A 23,077-nucleotide genomic window follows, 5' to 3' on the forward strand; every position below is an offset into this window, starting at 1 on the left:
GATTAGGAGCGAAAACTTCTTGCATAATCAAACATTCGTCCAAAACTTGTTAAAGTAAGAACCTATTTATAGCAATACAGAAATGTGGGATGTATTAAATATCATATTGCTCAAATAAACCAATAAAACCCGAAGGCGGCATATATTGGAAATATTTCTGTGAAAAACGAACAGTTTATGAGCTATTGACTTTCAAGCAACTATTTATTATACTACCAATTGTCCTTTCAATATTAATTGAACTTACTGAGTCAAAGATGTAAAAAGTTCTGATTCCATCCCAATCCTTAAAACATTCTGAAGTGATTTAAGGACTCTGAGTAAATTTCCTATTTAAACTTAATTAAAGAAGCTTATTTTTGGAAAAGTTGAATTGAAGTACCTAACTACCTTACGAACCTTCCACCTACACAACGGAAGTAACTTTTCAAAATTTCCCAACAATTTCAATCTAACCATAAAATAAAGAAAATGTTTCGATGAAATTTCTTGGGTTTTTGTTTATTTTCATTGTTTGCTTCTCGTTCCCACTTTTAGTTAGAGAATACAAATTTGTGTGGTGTTCCTAAAAAAGGTATATTTAGGTACCTACACCAACTATCTACCAAAAAATAGACTTTGAGAAATCAAGAGCATAAGGGTATAGGAGTATGTTAGAGAAAACAACAGAAACAGACATCCTCATGCTGGATTAAACCTTTTTCACATCACATCATCATTGTTAAAATCCAAACATAAGCCTCCTCCGATATAACCAAATCAAGAAAGAAAGTAAAACAAAAATTCACAGACAGGAAACACCACATTTCAAAATCAAATGAAACCCCAAAAAAGAACTATCTGCCATATATAGAAAAAGAGAGATATTTTCGAAACCATATAAAAAGAAAGTTCAGTAAAGTACGGTACGGTATACTGGCCAGGGCCACAGTTATTGGTATTTGCCCCCTATATGAAGTTCTCAAAGGCATTTTGTTGGGTTTATATCAACTTTTGAATAAATTGAGGCTTCAAGAAGACACAAAAAATCATCCCTCCCAATCACAATATTTTGTTTTTCTGTCTGATGGTTTTTGAAATGGATTGTTTATTTCTTTCTTTTTGTATAAATATCAAAAATGCACTCTAGCAGAATTAATCTTTGATGTGATTGATTGTTTACATATATTCGGAATGAAAACAGACTTAATATTTGTTTTCCCTCGAAATCCAATTATTTTCCTAATTCCCCAAAAATGATCTTAACAATTCTGAGAAAATCCTCTGATAATCTGATTTTTATTTGTCTTTCAACAATAATTACCAAACGATAATGTTATGAATTGAAAGCTTTGACTCTATAAAAAACGTGACGGCAAGACGGCAGCAACGGGATACAAAATAAATGAAAAGAACATTCTTGTTATATAAGTACATATTTGCTTTTTTTTTAACTTACATATCAATTCAATCATCATTATAAACTCAACACATCAAAACTCCTCTTCTGCTCCCAAAACCTAATCAATATTTCTATTTCCATCATAGGACTCGAAGTTGAATGTGTCTCATTAAAACGTTTCTCCCGTGTGGACGATTATAAGCTCCTCTCTATTTCAGTCGTATAATAATAATTATTATTCCCATGAAGCTTCAAGCTAAATCATAAAGATACTCGTATATATCTACTCTAATTAAACGAATGTGGTAAATAAAGCCACACACAAACATAACACACGGCGACGCGATATCCTTAAGGCTTTTAAATCTCATTTACAAAAGCAACTACAGAGGCAAAGGATAAGGATGTACGACTTTTGTGTGCATAGTCGGATTTAATAATTGTCTGGGGCTCTTATGCTTAACTTTAAAACATTTCGAGACACTTAATCCGACATCTCATCATTTTGGCTCAGCATCAAGACAATCAAAATCTAAAAACCTCAAACTCCAAAAATTAAAAATCCAGAGAATTCAAAATACAAAAAACTTCAAAAGCACAAAATTTAAAAAGTTAGAAAATCTAAAATTTTAAAATACCAAAATCTAGAAAACCCAGTTAAAGATCGAAATATGCTTAAGGAACGTCAAAAAACTTACTTAAAGTAAGACAAATTAGAACACTGTTTAATTGTAAGAGAGAGTATTTAAAATAATTTAAAAACTATATTTTTTACTTTTTATCACATTTATTGTAAGAAACCCTTAATTTCAAGAATACGTCTTGAAATTAAAATTGGGCTTATGTTCCACTGAAATGAGACAAAGATGTCTGTCAGAACTAAGACCCATATGGATACCGAAAACTTGCAGTGATATCTACTAGACGAGGACAAAATGGGAACCTTATAAGAGCTCAAGCCTTAGTGGCTGTTTTAGTTCCAAAAAGATTACTATGACATAATAATCCCTAAATTTAATTGGGAATTAATTCCCTCTTAAAATGGAATACAAAACTTATCAGAATTTAAGTCTCTGTTTCAATTTTGGTACTACAGAGTTTCCTATGAAGTAGACAAGACTCAACAATTTAACTTAAACCAAAATGTCTGAATTAAATTGGAAATTATGTCTCTCCAAAAACTTGATAAAGTCCTATTGCCTTGGCCTTTATTTCTTTGCGTAATCTTATTATTACCAAAAATATTACTTTAAAATTCACAGTTCATGACCATTTGACAAAGATGAAGATAACCAAATCGAGTTGGGATTTATGTCCCACTTCAATGACATTTTTTTGTATAAACAATTTTATATGAAATTCACAAAACTTGAAAATGTGATAAAAAAAAGCTTCAAAATGTATTTAGAATTTACGTCCCACTCGAATGAAATTTTCTAGTATCAAAAATGTTGGTTATAAATTCACATTTGTTAATGTCTAAATGAAGACAAAAGTTCAAAAATCTATTTGAGATTTATGTGTCACAATAATTAGATTTTCTAGTGTCAAAACGTTCCCAAATCTTTTCGGGATTTATGTCCCACTTGTATTGAATTATCAATTATCAAACATTTTACAATCATAATTTAACCATTAATAAGATTTCCAAATCATTTTGAGTCTTATGTCCCACTTGTATAAGTTTTTCTTGTACCAAAAATGTGAATATAAAATACTCATAACATGATATGGACAGTAGCCCCCAAATCTAATTGGCATTTTTGTCCCAATTGAATAGGAGTTTCTAGTATCAAAAATTTTGCTAACAAAATCGGAAGACTTGATTATTTGATAAAGATAAATGTCCCCAAATACGTTTGGCGTTTTTTTGGTTACTTAAATGGAACTTTCTGATATTAAAAATTTCACAATTCTTGACGATTTCAACATCAACAAGTGAACAGTCCACAAATGAATTATTATTTATGTCACATTTCAATGGTGTTTTCTAGAACCAAAACATTTTTAATAATTTACTACACTTGATGATTTGACAGAAGTCCCCAAATTGTTGTGGGTTTTATATCACACTTGAATGAGATTTTCAAATATCAAAAATTTTTCTATGAAACTTACAAGACTTGATGATAAAGACAAAAGTTCCTAAAACCTATTTGGGATCTGTGTGACTGGGACTATCGAATATCAACACATTTCCAAATCTATGTCCGAAAATTCCACTATAAAATACTTATAACTTGACGGTTTTAATAAAGACAAAAGTTTCCTAATATTCCACTTGAATAAGATTTTCTAGTATCAACAATTTTTCCGTGAAATTTGTGAAACTCGATAATTTAAAAGAGACAAAAGGTCCTTAATTGACTGAGATTTGAGGATTTATGTTCGACTGAAAACGATTTTTACTACCAAAAATTTTACCATGCAATTCACAATGAAATGAAAATTTAAGTAAGACAAAAATCCCCAAACCAATTAAGGATTTATTTCCAAGATTTTATAGTATCACAAATCTTTCTTACAAACTCACATTTGTTGATTTGTTGACATTCTCGTAGACAAAATTCTGAAATTTATGTCCCACATGAATGAGTTTTTTTAGTATCAAAAATCTTTCTATTGAGTTCAAAATTTGTGGAGATTTAACTGAGAAAAAATTCCCTAAATCGAAATACCTTGCTTCGAAAAAGAAAAAAATCTCAAAAACGATTTCGAATTTATGTCCAATTGGATAGAATTTTCTGGTATCGAAAATGTACTCAAATCAAGTTATGATTTTATGTCCCAATTGAATGGAATTTTTGGGGATCAACAATTTTACTACACAATTTATAAAAATTGATAATTTCACAAAGACAAAAGATAACAAATCTATTTCGGATTTATGTCCCACTTAAAATGGTGTTTTTTGCTACCAAAAATCTTACTTTGAGGCATACAATTGTCAAAGTGTTGAAGGAGCTGTTGAGAAAAATAAATTATTCTTTTGCCAGATTTCGGGTTGTATGAACTAATTTGTATGAACCTTCACCTTTCAATTTAACTCTGCCTCATTGTCATTACTATGTCCCTTTTTCTTACTCCCAGGGTAAATCTTACCCCCTTTCATTTGGCACAGAAAGATATCTCATTAATGTTGTTATCATATGTTTTTTAGAAGATACGGGCCCTCTTAAGTCAACAGTACTTTAAAAAGAAGGTTTTTCTTTAAAAATCCACCCTTGATCTTCTTACAACATCCACTTACGAACGAACACAACTCACACAAAAAAACACCCTTTTAAGCACACAGCAGAAAAAGAAGAAGAGCTGAAAAACTCTTGAATACGAAAAAAAAGAAAAAAAAAAAGCACACTTACCGACATTTCCTTCGCCATTAGCCACATATCCTTGGGACAATAGAAATGCAACAGTTATAAGCTTTAGCGGTGTTACATCCCAGTTGCAACGGTTCCAGGTTCTTCCATTATTCTGTACATTTCTTGCCATGACGTTGCGTCACCTGATAAAAAAAGAGTAAAAACAAAAACAACAAGATAAGTTTTACACAATTAAAATAGAGACTAAAAAATAAAAAAAAGTAAAACTGAAAACGAATATAAAAAGCTTTTAGAACAATTAAATTGAGAAACAAGTTTAAGACAGGAATGAAAAAGTAGGTATTCTAGATAGGTACCACCTCTTTTTATAGATACGACGACAAAGCAAGGAACATAACCATCACTACATCCGACTTATTTGCAGAAAAATACCACTAAAGTGGTACGCTTTTCTAGGCTCTGTTGGGGGTGTTGCGGGCGTCGCGTCGGTCGGTCGTTGCTGACTTTGCTGTGGGCTTTAATATTGTGTAGGTAATGCTGAGTTAAAGTTTTCCCACACCCAACTCACCTTTCTGGGCGAGAGGGATTATTTTTAGAATTTCTCGCTTTAGCTGATGTTTTCAATTAGAGAGTGTGGCGGTGTAGTGTGCTGGGAAAACATTATTCTTTATTTGCGGTGAACTGTGCTTTATTGTTGGAGGTTTAGCGATTCACTTTAGATAAAAAATGGTTTTCCTTATATAAACGAAAATATGTATTGTAAGTGAAAATAAAAATAATATCTTTTTCAATCAGAGAAATTGACTGTTCTTGAATATAAAGCATCAAGTGTACATAAAGCATTCAAATCTTTTCCTTGGACAACTTTTACCTTTGAAGTCTTCTTTCAAGAGGCTTATCTTAAGGAGAGTAAAATGAGCATTAATTAAGTGATTTTTATTTTAACTATTTTTAGAATTCAAATTAAGGACATAATTCTTGTTCCTTTGAGGTTTACATATCATTCTTAATCTCTTCGTCATAGAAACGTAATTCGCTACTTTGTACTAACTTGTGTGCAGCTTGGGTGTAACAAAGTCTTTTTTTTTGTAACGTGGCATACGTCTACATATGTCACAAAAGGCATTAAAAGTAAGGTTTCCTTACATAAGTTGCCTACTTTTATAGTCTCTTTCTCTCTTTTTCCCTTACAACCGTCCAAAAATATAATCAATTTGATTGATTCAAAATAAATTGGGTGCGTAAAACAATGCTTTTAATTAATTTCTATATAACTAACCTTCATTATTATTATAATGAATTAGATTAGCGGTGTCAATTTCATAGCGTGATCCAAATTAGGTAATTATATGTGAAACAAAATGCTTGCTTACTAATTTTTGGCCTTTTTCTCACAGGAAATTAGAGGAAATTCAAAATAAATATTTATTAAGTCTTTATAATGATATTTCGTTTGAAATTCGAACTTTTTTTTATTGATATGTAAATGTACATAAATTAATACATACCTTTGCAAAATAAATAAAATATATGTTTTGTTAAGGGCATTAAGATACAGAAATTTAAAAAGGACATGAATGAAATGTGATCCATTTAAAAAAAAAAACTAAAGAATGCAAAGAATACAACATTCGTCTCAAACAATTTGAACTGAAATACATACATTTTTATTTCCAAAGTTCTTTAAACTTTTTGGGAGTTTTTTTCATATCTAACGAAATAAAAATTATTTAAAATTAAAATATCGGTACGTTAAACAGGAAGTCATTCAAGTTCTCATTTTTTTTTAAATAAAAAAAATAACCAAAACCCGGTTGATTTCAGAAAAAGTCTCATAGTTTTTTAGTTTAGTAGTACCCGTGGCATGATGGTTGGTGCGTTGGACTGTCATGAAAGAGGTCTTGGAATCGATCCCTGCCTATGCCAACCAAAGTTTTTTCACGGGTACTGCCTCTTGCGAGGAATTGACAAATTCTCCAAGAGTTATTCTTGCCATGAAAAAGTGCTTTCTCAAATCAGCCGTTCGGATTCGGCGTTAAATTGTAGGTCCCCTCCATCCCTAACAACAGTACTCGCACACAGGAATGGTTAAGAGTTGTAAGTCACTAGGCCCTGGTTCTCTACGGACTGTTGCGCCACCCAATTTAATTAGTTTCTTTTTAACTTCCCATAGGAAGTTATTGTAATGATTTTTAGAAAGACGTCGTGCGTGAGTGTGTACGTACGTTTGTACGTCCGTACGTTCGCGACGTTTTTTTCGTCGTCCATAGCTCAAGAACCAGAAGAGATATCGACTTCAAATAAATTTTGTTATACAGATAATAAAGCAGAAAGATGCAGAAAGGGCTCTCAAGAAAATTGCGTGAGTGGTTTTTTTTTACCATAGCAGTTTGAAAAAAAGGTGAACATTTTGGTTAACCCTAAATATCTTACGAACCAAAAACGCTAGAGACTTGAAAAAAATTTTTATATAATATATTGTAACGTGATACCAAACAGGTATATTTTTTGAAAAAAATCAATATAACTTTTTTTTTCAAAATTCAATAAAACTGAAAAAAAAAATTTGCCACCTCCAAAATTTTACGACTGAAATATGATTTCATCTCTAAAACAATTTTGTGCAACGAAGAATAATGTTTTTGACATCTGATAAAATTTTGAGAAAAATCTAATTGACAGTTTTTTTTATAAAAAATAAAAATCTAAAAAAAAAAATTACTCAAAGTTCGTAAAAATTGAATATCGATTCAAATATCTTTTCAAAACTTTGAAATTTAGGCTTCAAGCTTATTTTATCTTATAAGAAATATTGTTTTCAACATTTTGAAAAATGTTGAGAAAAATCGAATTGATAGTTTTCTTACAAAAAATAAAAAACCTAAAAAAAAAATGTATAAAAGTTGGTAAAAATTGATTTTCGACTCAAATATCTTTTCAAAACTTTGAGATATTGGCTTTAATTTACTTTTATCTTTTAAAAATTCTTGTTTTCAACATTCAGTTAAAGTTTGAAAAAAAATCGAATTGACAGTTTTTTACAAAAAATAAAAACCTAAACAAAATTTATAAAAGTTGGTAAAAATTGATTTTCGACTTAAATATTTCTTTAAAAATTTTAAATATTGGCTTAAAAGTAATTTTATCTCATAAGAAATATTGTTTTTAACATTTGGTAAAATTTTTAAAAAATCGAATTGACAGTTTTTTTACAAAAAAATAAAACTCTAAAAAAAAAAACAATACTAAAACTCCGTAAAAATTTACTTTCGACTCAAATAGCTTTTCAAAACTTAAAAATATTGGCTTGAAACTTATTTTATTTCACAGAAAATATTGTTTTCGAATTTTTTTATAAAAATCAAACAGTCCGTTTTTTCATAAAAAATAAATCTACAAAAAATAGTACACAAATTTATTAAAAATTGATACGAGTTCATATAGACGAACTTTTAAGCAAGACAAATCGACAGACGGGATGGGAAGTTATCAGTGTGGTTCGCATCTCAACCTCTTTTTAGAAAAACCATTTGAAAACTATTTTAGTAAACAACAAAACATATAAAACAACAAAAAAGGATACAAATTGAATTTCGACTCAAATTTTATGAGAACCAAAACAAGAAATTGACTTCAAATTTGTTTATCTCATACCAAATATTGTTATTAATTTTATGTAAAATTCTTAGAAAAATCAATAAATGTTGCAAATATGAGAAGTTTTCAGTGTGTGTCGCACCCCGCCTCCTTAGACCTCGCAAAACAATCCCTTAAAGATTATGGTCCGAAAAATTTCAAAGTTATGTATGTTTTTCAACTATTCAAAACTTTAAAGGTTAGCTATACAATGTTTCGAAAAAGAATTCGTGTATATCCAACTTTTAAGGCTTGATAGAAATTAGCGATGCAAAAAGTAGTTTAAAGCCAATATCTCAAAGTTTCTAAATGTAATTTCAGTCGAAAATAAATTTTCACCAACTTTATTATTTTTTTGTTAAGGTTTTTATTTTTTGTAAAAAAAAACTGTCAATTCGATTTTTCTCAAAATGTTACTGAATGTTGAAAACAATATTTCTTATAAACTGAAATTAGTTGGAAGCCAAAATCTTTAATTTTTGAAAAGAAATAAAAAGTCACAAATCAATTTTTACCACCTTTTATTAAATTTTATTTTAAGTTTTTATTTTTTCTAAAAGAACAGTCAATTCCATTTTTCTCAAAATTTTACTTAATATTGACAACAACATTTTTTAATAGATAAAAGTAGATAAAAGCCAATATCTCGAAGTTTTGAAAAGCTATTTGACTCGAAAATCAATTTTTACCAACTTTTATTATTTTTTTTGTTTAGGTTTTAGGTTTTAGGACTTGTATCGAACAAATTCTTAACATATATTTTAAACCACAAAATCATAAGACTCAAGGTTTTTCCTATTTTGTTAACCAATATTATCATAAAGTTCAGTATTAATATTTTATTATTGTAGCATTTGAAATAAATACTTAAAATACTTTAGTTATTTTATTTATTTCAATTTCTTACATTATTTTAGTTTTTGTTTAAATGAATTGAAACAGTTGATATTTTTTTGAGATTTGTAAAGGGACCATATTTTTTTTCTATAAAAATAAAGTACTTTTAATTTACATAGGCTCTAAACAACTTTATGATGATTAGAAAAGTAATTATAAACGTTTTTAACAAGAATTATTTTCATATATTATTCTTCATAGATTTGTTGAATATTATTTTTACAGCATTAACATGTTCTTAAAAACCAAAAATCAAATCTGTTGCAAAATGTATTGACATTACAAAAACATCTTTTGAAACAATGTGAATAAGAGTATTAACAGTATATTTACTTTCTTCTATGAAAAGATTTTCCTAGCTACATTACTCACAGTCGAACACTTAAATACAACACACATACAGAACCCCACCTGCATATATAATGCAACGAAAGTCAACATTTCATGTACTTATTTACAAGAGTACAAGATTATTTAATTAAAATCCTTTTTACTATGAGGACTCAACGTTCGTCAACGTCATCGTGAGGTTCGTCCTTTTGCCCACCCAACTCACTACACGATTTCACAGAGTCTTGCCACTTTGTGAAAGAGCGCATAAATAAATATTCATTTCCACTTTGCCAGAGTGAATTTTTTAGTTTTCCATTTTCTGAATGAAAAAAGATGCGCGGCAATGATGTTGATATGGCAATGGCATTAACAACATTTCCCACACAATTTTCCTTCCTTTTTTTAAATTCTCATTTCTGTAAGTCGAAAAAGTCTCTTGCTAACTAGGTTTCAAAAACAACAACACCAACAACAACAAAGTCGTGTCCATGTCGTTTTAAATGTCAAAGTTAAAATATTTTGCACATCAAAACCACCCATATAATCAAAACATGGATATTGCATGTTCCTTAAATTGAAAAATGAGACCAAAAGCAAAGTTTTGGGTTTTTAGTTGCACGAAATGCTTTTAGAAATATTGCAACCCCGTGATAGTTATCACAAAAATAGGAGAAAAAAAAATAATGACTTTAGTGGTTTGTTGGTGTCAGAAAAATAAAAGAATTTCAGATTGACTTTGACATTTATGAGTGTCAAAGTTCATGTGCACATAGTAATAGTTTCAGAAGATTAAGTTTTTTCTTCATCAAAAGAAAAGTTTCAAATTTCCTTGAAATTGTAGGTAAATGAAAAGGATTAGTGTAGCATCAAGGGTTACAGGAGAAACATTGTTTTCTCTTGTAATTAATTATTTTTCCTAAAAATACAAACATGAAACAAAATACTGCAAAACAAAAACCTTCTCTGGACAGTTTTCAACTTAAAGAAAAAGTCAAGTAAGAAAATTGCATCATAAGAGCATCCTGATAAATGAAATACGAGTACATATGTCTCCTAAAAAAAACACTTAAAACAAGAAAGGACTCGAGTTCACTTTGGTGACATTTAAAAATGATTTTTCTAAAAAGGTCATCAATTTCAATTTATACGAAGAGAATTTGATCTTGAAAAGCCAATTAAGGTAATTTATATGTCGTTGAAGTGTTTTACACGAGGAGTTTATAATTAAACAAGTATGATTGATGACATTTGATAGGCATACTTCAGTCAAGGGTAAATGACCACAAATTGCTTTGAATATTCGTGTGAGTAGGTGCACTTATAAGGTACTTCGTTGATAAGTTATTAAATCAACAGCATTAACATTTAAACACAATTTAAAGGTAACAAGTAACTCTATCTTCCAAGACTAAGACGTTAAAATCAACACTCACAATTTATTCCTGCTAAAATTTACTTAACGAAATAACTTACAAAATATCAATTATTCATATTACTAAGTAAATTTGTAAGCCCTCCCCCTTGAATTCAACAAGTTATCAATGAATTTAATTAATTAAATACGAGCTTACTCGTTATAATAACCTACATGTTTATGTTGTGGTAATTTTAAGAAAAAGGAATAGATTTGTTAATAATTTCACAAAATGGAAAAAGTGCCTATACGCCCAAGTGAACTTTGGTAACTTTTTTCGTAATAAATTATGTATGTATTTTCTTATCTGTTCTATAATCTCCAGAAAACAATGAAGAAATCATTTTCAGAACATAATTAATAATTGTTTTATACATTATTGAACTTCTTGGGACTTTTTCTGAAATCAACCGGGGGTTGGTTATTTGTTTTAAAATTTAAAAGGAAATTCTGTAATTTAAAAAAAAGATTGACGAACTTAGATGAAGAGGTGAACAGGTAAAGAAGGGGGCAAGAGAATGAAGTTTTCTAAGTGAACTTGTACATTATTACTTATTTTTCTACTTCGATTATTTTTGTTTTCTTATAATTAAACATTTTCATTTTTTTATTTTATGAACTTCCAGGAATTTGCAGCCACAAACGAAAAAGTCGAATATGAAAGGTAAACTCTTCAAGTTTCTACAGTTTTAAGACAAACTAAATCCTGACAAAAACAAAACTTAACGAGACGATATGATTTTTGAACATTTTAAATTGAGATTTAATGAATGACATCCTCAAAAAGTTGGTATTTTAAATTTTTTTTCTAAGTTTTAAACTACATTTCTAAAGAACTTTATTTGTTATTAACATACAAAATAAAATAAATTTCATTATTTATGGACATTTTACAATTTCAAATTTACTATTCACTTTATTTACTATAGGAATTCATTGCGTCATAAGTATATGTGTGGAATTCACAAATTTGAAATTATTCAACCAAACCACTTATGTATATTATTTTTGATTTTGTTAAAAAAAAGTTAAACATAACTTATGTTGTTGAGAATAAGATCTTAAACCATAAAATCTTTTAAATGTACATTAGTGTAAGAGTTAATTTTGAAGCTGATTTCAAATCTGTTTAATACTCGTATGTATAAGCCTTCAGTCCAAATTAAAAACTAATAGTTTTCAAATTCATTTTTATATTTTAACTCTATATTTCCAAAAATTTTATAGGATGGGCTTTCTTATTCGAACAAAATATTAATTTTAAACCAGTTAACTTTCAAGGATTTTGTTAAACTATCCAGCATTTTAACTTCCCATAGGAAGTCATTGTAATTTGTCCAATTTTTCAAATTGAAAATTTTGATATTTCTCGACGTTTCAAGGTCCCTATGGTCGAAATAAAAGATTTTTAGAAAGATGCATGTGCGTGCGTGTGTACGAACGTTCGTACGTCTGTACGTTCGCGAGGTTTTTTTCGTAGTCCATAGCTCAAGAATCAGAAGAGATTTATGATTTCATCTCCAAAACAATTTTGTGCAACGATGATGAATAATGTTTTTGAAATCTGATAAAATTTTGAGAAAAATCGAATTGACAGTTTTTTTACAAAAATAAAAAACCTTAACAAAAATTAATAAAAGGTTGTAAAAATTGATTTAGACCTAACTTCCTTTTCAAAAATTGTAAATATTAGCTTTAAACTACTTTTATCTTTCAAAAAATATTGTTGTTAACATTCAGTAAAATTTTGAAAAAAAAAAACGAATTGACAGTTTTTGTACAAAAAATTAAAAACCTAAAAAAAAATTAACCAAAGTTGGTAAAAATTGATTTTCGACTCAAATAACTTTTCAAAAATTTTAAATATTGGCTTTAAACTGATTTTATCTTATAAGAATTAACATTCGATGACATTTTGAAAAAAATCGAATTGATAGTTTTTTTTACAAAAAAAAAAAAACAATTCTAAAACTTGGTAAAAATTTGCTTTTGACTCGAGTAGCTTTTCAAAAATTAAAAATATTGGCTTTAAACTTATTTTATTTCACAGAAAATATTGTTTTCGATATTCAGTAATTTTTATATAAAAATCCAAAAGTCAGTTTTTTCATAAAAAATTAAAATCTACAAAAAATAGTACGCACATGCTACTAAAATTGGAAAAAATTGTTAACGACTAAAAATCAATTGATTATTTTTTAAAAATATTGTTGGTTACTTTATTATTTTAGAATAATTCAACAACTTTTTTAACCCAACACGAAAACCTACAAACGTTTAATCAAGACAAATCGACAGACGGGAGTGGAAGTTATCAGTGTAGGTCGCACCCATCCTCTTTTTAATTTTATGATTTTCCGCAGATGGAAAAAACTAAAAGCTGTGCAAGCTCATCAACAATTTTTGAGCAGAAATAGAACTTCATAAAATTAAATAGCCTTAAAAATGTCGATTTAAAAGTAAGTTTCCAGTTGAGACCACTAAAACTCTTGGGAAAACTATAATTAAATTTCCAATTAAAAAACTTGCTAACCATTGATATAAATATTTGTAACTTTTTTTAGTTTTGGTTTGAAATATGGTAAACTTAAAATCACGTTCACATCATAGGTAGCAGAAAGTGTCTTAATTAGAGTTGAAAAAAGTTTGGTTTTAGTTTTTTGAAACCAAAAGCTTTTAAAAATTCAAGCTAGCAATGCGTATTTCTCATCGACCATAAAAATTGAAAAAAATCTAACGGTTAAGACATCGTTAAAAAAATAATAAAAAGAATTGTCCGACAATTTAAAAAATATATTTTTAGTTTAATTTGCGAAAAATAAAATAATGTCGCGAAATTTATATGTATGAATCTTAGTATCATAAAATTTTATAGGAAATGCCCATTAACACATTTTTTATTCTAATATAAAAAAAAAAGGTCTTAGGTCTTGGGATTATTCCCTGCCCGTGCAATCTAAAGTTTGAAAACATATTTTTCAAGAAGCTTTAAAGTGCACTACTTTTTTCCTAATAGTTTTGTTGTCAATATTTTTTGAAAAGTTAAACAATTATTTTAATGCTACCACCTTTTTTTAAAGTTGCTTATTTGAAAACTTTTTTTCTTTGATTCTTTTATTTTAACAGCAATAAATAAAAGATTATTAAAAATCTATACTATTTAACCTCATTTAAATTCTAAGGATGTCATATAAGACCAGATTCTTATTTTTTCCACTAATTCCCCCACACAAAATTTGTTCCTTACACGCGTCTTTACATACATAACATATTTTTGTATTCATTAATTCATAATTTTACGAATTTACATTATGTTTTATTTTACGAGCAAAGAATCTACACAAATTCCATACTTTTCAAAAAAAAAAAAAAACAAAAGAAAAACCTCTCAAAAACATGGGAGTGAAAAATTTAACACATCTAAATATGTATACATGCCATCATGAAAATCCTTATTTCAAATTAGCATATGGACATGAAAAAGATCTTTTCCTATGTGTTATTTTGCATTGAATTTTCTTAATTTCAAAGTCAACATACAAATTTTACCATAAGGGTTTCCGCTTACTATTCAAACAAAAGGAACAAAAGACCAAGGACTTGAAAAAAAAATGAAGAAGAGAAACTATACAAAATACGGATCTGATGTATTTCATCAAGGAAACATCTCAACATCTTCAAATAATCTTCAATATAAATTAACACCCTCAAGAAGTTTTTATACAAATTAAATTAAATTCAACGTCTTTTGGGACGAACACACAAAAGTTTCTATGAATAAATTTTAAGAACAAGACGTGGAATAAATTTTCCAATTCGACCGTTAATAATCAAAGAAAACATGTATTTAAATATATATCTACATAAATATTTGAGGTTTTGTTTTTGGAAAACCTTTTTTGATAAACTTATGTACACAATATTTTTTGATATAGAAAACGATGTACAAAAAAATCCAATTTTGCCACATCGCAATATAAAAGAATACCTTTTGTTTTCTTCAAAGGTTGTTAGATACTTAATTAATTTTGTTTACTTCAATAAGATATCTAAGTTTCTATAGGTACCTACGAGTATTTGGAATGACGTCAAGCCCGTATGTACATAAGTATATGTATCAATTAAAAACACATCGACGTCATTAAATTGGATTACATTAATATTCATTAAACAGATAACACTGTTATACATACCCTATCATCCTGAATTTCATTCAGCAAAATATATTTTAATTCAAAAGACAACCCAACGAAAAAAAGTTACACTTTTACACACAAAAAATACAACAAAAAAGATAAATTAATAAATAATTCAGAAAATGAACACTTTATTATTTCATTATTTCATTTTTATCCTCGTTTATCTTTTCACTTTTTTTTTAAATATCTCACTTAATTTAAAAACCTTCGAAGGACTTTATTAAAATGTCAATATGGTTGCTGCTTCCTTCTCCGAAACACAAGCAAAGCCCAATGAGCACAAAATTGAAATGTCTCACTTTGTGTGAAAAATCAACTGTAGCCGTTCGTATAGTCGTCACAGCTTATGTAGCTTCTGATGTAGTATAGTCGGATTCGGTGCGGTTCACTTCGGTTTTTGTACCCTTAATGTACTCTCATCAAAAATAACCTCCAACTCCTCTTACAACACCAGCTCCAACACAGGATTCTCATACTTACTTTTTCTAAAAACCTATGAAAATACGTCGTCGTGTTCAGTCCTTTGGTGGTATCTCGAAACTCGTAAGTATATCTTTTATATGTTTTTATATCTTGTTTTATTATGTTTTTCTACTAGTATTTGTACTTTATCAGAACTTTTCTATCCTATATACACGACATCACGTTTATATTAAAACATCCTTCTTCACCTCGACAAGAGCAGTGTCAACAGGTTTTTTCGGGAGATAGTCAAAACATTTGATAAAATACGAGCTTTTGTTTCCCCTTTTTTAAATTCTCAGTATTGTTGTACATATATGTATTTTGTTCCCATTCCCAACCGTTGTCTTTCCAAAAATATTCTCTATTCCAAAAAACACTATATCTTGAACTCTGTTTTTGGACGCATGTCTCTTAACTCAACAATGCGCATTTCAATATAGGAATAGTGACTCTAGGCGAGGTGGAGGTATCAACATATGGATGGATACACATCTTGGAGAGAGAGCAAAATGGCGAAGGAAAAGCTCGACTTTCTAATCAAAAGAGAGCATGGAATATTGTGCTGATATCAGAATTATCAGAAGTTATCAGAAATTCCAGGGAAATCGCTGGAAAAAAGCAGTGGGATTGGTCTGGGAAGTGAAACTACGACGGAGAAATATGCTTCCACAGGTTAAAAATAATGTTTAGGTATAGATACTTTTGTGTATGTTGATAATGGTTGTTTAACTGTGTACTGTATTTTTTTTCTGTTAAATAAATTTCTTAATGAAATTACATATGATTGATAAAAATCAAATAACATACAAAAGGTTCGTAATTATTTGAGGTTCTTTAATTTTTTAAATGCTAAGCTGTACTAATTTTTCGAAATTGTTAAAAGATTATTAAATATTTGATATAATATTCAAACAGTTTAAAAAACTTGATATTCATACTCAAACATTCTAAACTTTCAAGATTTAAAACAATATGTATTATGATATTCTGTACCTACGTCCTACGTCCTCCTTACTTTTGTATAGTATATATAAATTAGCTTTTTACAGACGTCACAGCCTTCAAAATAAAAATATACCTACCCACAACCGGAACGTATAAACATGTTTTCGGGGGTTTAATGTTATAATATAACGTGGGATTGGTGATAAAAAAATATATAATTTGAATATCACTGTCATATTCAGGAAAGAACATTTGAAAAAGGTCAAAAGGAAGAATTCGTTTATAAGTTTTGGAAACAGACTATTTTATTTGTACGTCATGGAAGTAAAATTATAATTGAATTTTTACACAAAAAAAATGTTTGCTTACAAATCACTTCGAAAATAATAAAGTAATCGAAAATTGGATTTAAAAATGGGTTTATGTCGAAAAAATGTTGGTAGAGAGATTCATTTATACGTCCTTAACATTTCCTAAAAAGTCCTCTTATTTTGAACATAGTGCAGTTGGTGAAAAGAATTTTAGTAGACTTTCTTGCAAATTACTCGAAAACTGTAGTTTTTTTTTTTGAAATACCATAGAAATAGTTCAAGCCTTGTAAAATGAAATGAAATATGCGGTTTGAATGTTGTTATTAGATTGTATTGTGAAACTGAACTTCTTAAGAGTTATTAAATAAAATGCAATCAAAATATTTATTTCAAGATGGCGTCATTTTTCAGGTGATACCACTTTGGAACTTGCTTTTATAATAAAAAATATTTATCCAAGTATAACACAATACTCAAATACAATATCTGTATACAATTCTCTAACCCACAAAAATTGATGTTATTACATTTTTTGAATAAAAAATAAGAGCCAATATTTTTCACCGTTTTTCCATAAGTCTATCAGCCTTACGATAAAATAGTGTCATAATCTTTTTCGTTAAATGTATAGCCTCGAAAAAGTTACACATAGCAAAAAAGTTTACTTGATTCACCACCTTTTATAATAATTGTTTGATTTAGTACTAAATAAGAGGACTTTAAAGGGAGTTTTAAGGACACGTAGATGAAGTTCTGTACCAAAATTCAGATTTGTCGGAATTATTTTGAAGTGATACCTAATATTCTTGTACTTATGTGCAAATGAGAAATATTATTAAAATTGATAAAGCAGTAAATTAAAAAAATTATTCAAAATTGATAACTTAATTATTAATCGATGTAAGGACATTTTATGAGGAAATACTAAGAGTGAGTTGTCAACTGAAATGTATGACTGCTAAGTCGAAAAGGATTTTCTTTTATTGGTAAAACTAGTATAAAGTTCTTGGAAAATATACAACTTTTTCAAAACTGTACAAGAAGTTTGTTGTGAAACCTGACGTGACGTATTTGCAGTATTATTAGGTCCGTTCATCTACTTTCTGCACTAAAATTCGTAAACAGTGATATTTTAAAGAGTGGGGGTAAAATTGTTTCACAAAAATAAAAACTACAAAAAAATAAGCCAACGCGAAAACAACAATTTTTTTTTATTACTGCCAAAAAAATATAAATTTTGAAACATCATCATTTTATTTCGTATTTTGAATTTCTGTACATTTTTGTTTTTACAAATGGATAAATTAAAACAACAACTGCAATATTAGGATATTCCATTGTTTTTTTTATGAAAATTAAACTGAAACTTAAAAAGGGGTATGCTCATTTTCGGCCCGGAGTGTACACCAATGAATTTGGTATCAAATTAAAGGTTGTTCTAAGCCGGATATATCTGCAAAAGTATTTTGTCGATAACTCATGGGAGATCCGAGATATTTGAGATTGAAGTTCTAAATGTCCAACCATTAAAAATCAGCACTTTTTCGACATAAATGCTAATATCTTTGGATACCTTTGGATACAGAAAAGTTAGAAAAATCAATAAGGTATTAAAATAAAGCTGTCAAAAATATCTTTTAAATAAAAATTAAATTACATTTCTATGATTTATATATTTTGAGTTATTTTTAATCAAACCTTTGAATAACAGCATTTTTTAGCAAACTTTTGTACAATAATATCTTTTAAAATTCGATGACGATATTAATTTTTTTGGCACCAATAAGTGGCTTAGTTCACAACCTTTATTTTCATATATAATTTTTTAGGGTTTCTTTAACAATTTATTCATTTTGACAATAATAATTCAAAAATATGCTCCTAAAATACAAAAACAATCTTATACCTAACACTAAAATAAAAATAATTCTTATAGTAATAGTGGAAAAATTAAAACAAAAAAATAAATAATTCGTATTAAAGTCGTGGAAATATTAGAATAAAAAAGAAGTTGTTATCACAATATCGACAAAACAAAATTGAATTAATTAAAAGAAAAATAATAAATAATTATAAATTAAATAATAATTCAAAGAAAAATAAACAAGCAATGGGTTTGGCAAAACCTAATTCTAATCTGAATCATTGGTCACTAAAAGGTTGTTTAAAAATTGAGAAGGGGTTCTTAAATTACTCTCATATCTTGCCCAACTTAAAAACCATATTATGGTCATAACATGAGCGCAGCATCCAACCGTTCTTCGACCTACTAGGCAATTGCAATAATATTGTAGAATTGACCTTTGGCGATTAACGCAAACCTGTCTTCGATTTCCCACACCTGAGCTAGGTTCGTTTCTTTGCACTTGGGAACTATTTACGTTACTTGGATTTTCATTAAAAGTTGAATCGTAATCCATTTTTGTCAAAAAACATATTTTAAGAAGAAATCACATCAAAAAACCAAATATCAACAGCATCAAACTAAAAAATATAACGGAAAAAAACTTATTGACAGATATTTAATAGCGTGAGTGGTTAACTCTTTCCTGTATGTTAAACTTATACCGCTCACATGCTACTCTTCTAACATTTTAGTCTTAGGTATAAGATTGTTTTTGTATTTTAGGAGCATATTTTTGAATTATTATTGTCAAAATGAATAAATTGTTGAAGAAACCCTAAAAAATTATTTATGAAAATAAAGGTTGTGAACTTAGCCACTTATTGGTGCCAAAAAAAATTAATATCATCATCGAATTTTAAAAGACATTATTGTACAAAAGTTTGCCTAAAGAATGCTGTTATTCAGAGGTTTGATTAAAAATAACTCAAAATATATAAATCATAGAAATCTAATTTTAGTTTCTTTTAAAAGATATTTTTGACAGCTTTATTTTAATACCTTATTGATTTTTCTAACTTTTCTGTATCCAAAGGTATCCAAAGATATTAGCATTTATGTCGAAAAAGTGCTGATTTTTAATGGTTAGACATTTCGAACTTCAATCTCAGATATCTCGGATCTCCCATGAATTATCGACAAAATATTTTTGCAGATATATCCGGCTTATAACAACCTTTAATTTGATACCAAATTCATTGGTGTACACTCCGGACCGGACGTCCCTTATAAAATGAGCAATCCCCTTTCAATCTTATTGCTCTTCTTTAGAAAAAGAATTTTTAATTTCATAAATCAGCCCAAAGACATTTCTAATTAGCAGTTCTCTAAGTAGCTCGGATTATATGGAATCTCGATTTATTCGGGAAAATATGCGTCAAGACAAGGTGTAATGGTCATCTTCTGATGAGCCCAACCATTACATCAGGGTGTAACGTATATATGAACACTTTAACGCTGGTTCGATTTTAAATCATAGTTATTAAAATAAACGGTGTTCAGGAAATAACAATTCGACTGTTAACAGTCAAATATTTCTTTTTTAAAAGTTGTAGGTTAGGGAATTATTTTACTCTCCCGTGAGCACTGTCTTTTACGAAAAAGTAAGAAATGTTTGAGTACGCGAACAGGATTTAGTCAAATTTCGTATTTTTTCGTAAGATTGGACTGTTTAGTTCGAACACGTATTGTGTGCTTTAAACGCTAGTGTTCAAAATCACTTGCACTATCTGACTGATGACTGATGACTGAAGTGAAACATTATTTACTGAGTTTTCGAATGTACTGTCAAAAAGGTCAACTTTTGATCTGTTTATGCTTTTAAAATACTTTTAAAATATTCAACAATATATCATTTTCATTCCTTTTGTGCAGTGGAAACATCACTTGAATGAGGGTTTTAAAAAACAAGAAGTAAACAATTCTGGAATCAGGGATGTGTTCACCGACTTATGTCAAAATAAATTTAGACTAGTTCGAGTTACTGCTATGATTGCAAAATAAAAAAGGAGGCTTAGATGCGACCCACACTAATAACTTCCCATCCCGTCTGTCGATTTTTCTTGCTTAAAAGTTTGTCTATATGTACTCGTATCAATTTTTACCAAATTTGCGTACTATTTTTTGTGGATTTTATTTTTTTATGAAAAAACGGATGGTTGGATTTATATATAAAAATTATTGAATTGAAAACAATATTTTCTTTGAGATAAAATAAGTTTGAAGCCAATATTTTTAATTTTTGAAAAGATATTTGAGTCGAAAATCATTTTTTACCAACTTTTGTTATTTTTTTTCCGGTTTTTAATTTTTTGTAAAGAAAATGTCAATTAGATTTTTTTCAAAATGTTTCTCAATGTTGACAACAATATTTTTTGAAAGATAAAAGTAAATTAAAGCCAATTTTTACCGACTTTTATACATTTTTTTTAGGTTTTTATTTTTTGGGAAAAAACTGTCAATTCCATTTTTCTCAACATTTTTCAGAATGTTGAAAACTATATTTCTCATATGATAAAATAAGCTTGAAGTCTAACTTTCAAGTTTTTGAAAAGATATTCAATTTTTACCAACTTTGAGTAATGTTTTTTTTAAACTTTTATTTTTTATAAAAAAAACTGTCAATTCGATTTTTCTCAAAAACATTATTCTTCGTTGCACAAAATTGTTTTGGAGATGAAACCATATTTTAGACGTAGAATTTTGGAGGTGACATATTTTTGTTTCAGTTTTTTTGATTTATAGAAAAAACCTTTAAATGGATTTTTTTCAAAAAATATACTTCTTTGATATCACGTTACAATATATTATATAAAATTTAATTCAAGTCTCTAGCGTTTTTGGTTCGTAAGATATTTAGGGTTAACCAAAATGTTCACCTTTTTTTAAACTGCTTTCTTGACTATCTGCATTTCTGCATCTTTCTGCCTTATTATCTGTATAACAACATTAATTTAGAACAATATTTCTTCTGGTTCTTGAGCTATGGACGACGAAAAAAACGTCGCGAACGTACGGACGTACGAACGTACACACGCACGCACAAACAGCTTTTTAAAAACCTTTTATTTCGACTCTAGGGACCTTGAAACGTCGAGCAATGTCAAAATTTTCTATTTGACAAATCAGACCCATTACAATAACTTCTTTTGGGAAGTTAAAAATAACATCTGAGATATCTGTCTGTCGAAAGTTGTTAGTCGCATTTTTTGAAAAAATTAATTAAAAGTATGCATCAATATTTTGCATACGATAAAGGAAGTTTGGTTTCAATATCTGTTTTTTTTTTCGTTTTGTAAAAATATCAATATCAGGTAAAAATATCAGTTTTGGTAAAAAAAAAAAAACAATTTTTAAACATTTTAGCAGTATTTTTTGTAAGAATATCAATATCAGGTTAAAATATCAGTTTTGGTAAAAAAAACAATTTTTAAACATTTTAGCAGTATTTTTTGAAATATTATTTTATTTTATATAAATAAATATCAATTAAATTTTTCTTAGAAAATTCCCCTTAGTTTAAGCGCTGAAGGAAATCAAATATCAAAATATTCTCGAGAAATCCGAATCGAACATCATGTCTTACCAATTTTGTGTAGATTCGTATCGTAAAAATGGTAATTCGATTTTACTTTAAATTTTAATAAGAGTTAAAAACAATATTCTTAGTTTGAAGCAAATATCCGTAATTATTGCCAAGATATTCAAGTTCAAAACCAATTTTTACCAAATTTTAGTAATGTTTTTTTTCATTTAAGAAAAACCTTTGGTTCGACATTTCTCAAAATTTTACCAGAAGCCAAAATTATTCTTTGATGCACAAAATTATTGTTATTTGGCCTTATTATAATTGAAATCGATATATCTGGCAGTTCCTGACGAAAAGGGACAGACATTTCTATAAAAAGCTTTCATTTAGGTTTTAAGGAACTTAGGACTTCGAAAAATATCAAAATTTTCAATTCGACAAATCCACCCGATAAAAAATGAATTATTTATGTCACTTTTCTTGATGAAATGCATGTAGTTATTTTGTCTGTCTTCATGCGCTAAATATTCAGGAGAATTCACTGAATATATGACAATTTAAAATACTAAATGTGCAGGGAAATGGCTTCGATGAAACTGAGGCTCGGGGAACTCTTAAATCGTGTTTTCCGAATAACGCCTTAAAACTAGTAGACTTTTATTATAATTTGAATTAATAAGAAATATTTGTTATACGCTCGAAATTTGTTAAGAATCTTCTAAAGGCATTTGCTTTCTGAAT

General features: G+C 28.3%; 1 protein-coding gene across 3 annotated transcripts in view; it reads right to left on the minus strand.

Annotated features, from left to right (window-relative positions):
- The window catches only part of LOC129952694 (receptor-type tyrosine-protein phosphatase N2), a 62,371-nt gene that overhangs the window by 37,814 nt on the left and 1,480 nt on the right, over positions 1–23,077 (minus strand). For 2 of the 3 annotated variants that reach the window (XM_056065459.1, XM_056065458.1), the window contains one exon: positions 4,744–4,886. In XM_056065459.1, the coding sequence (XP_055921434.1) occupies positions 4,744–4,873 (130 nt within the window). In that variant the 5' untranslated portion in view covers positions 4,874–4,886. Of the gene's footprint in view, positions 1–4,743; positions 4,887–15,177; positions 15,461–23,077 lie in introns of those variants that run through there. The other variant, XM_056065460.1, reaches the window with a different exon arrangement.

This window comes from Eupeodes corollae, chromosome 3, assembly GCF_945859685.1.
Source record: "Eupeodes corollae chromosome 3, idEupCoro1.1, whole genome shotgun sequence".
NCBI lineage: Eukaryota > Metazoa > Arthropoda > Insecta > Diptera > Syrphidae > Eupeodes > Eupeodes corollae.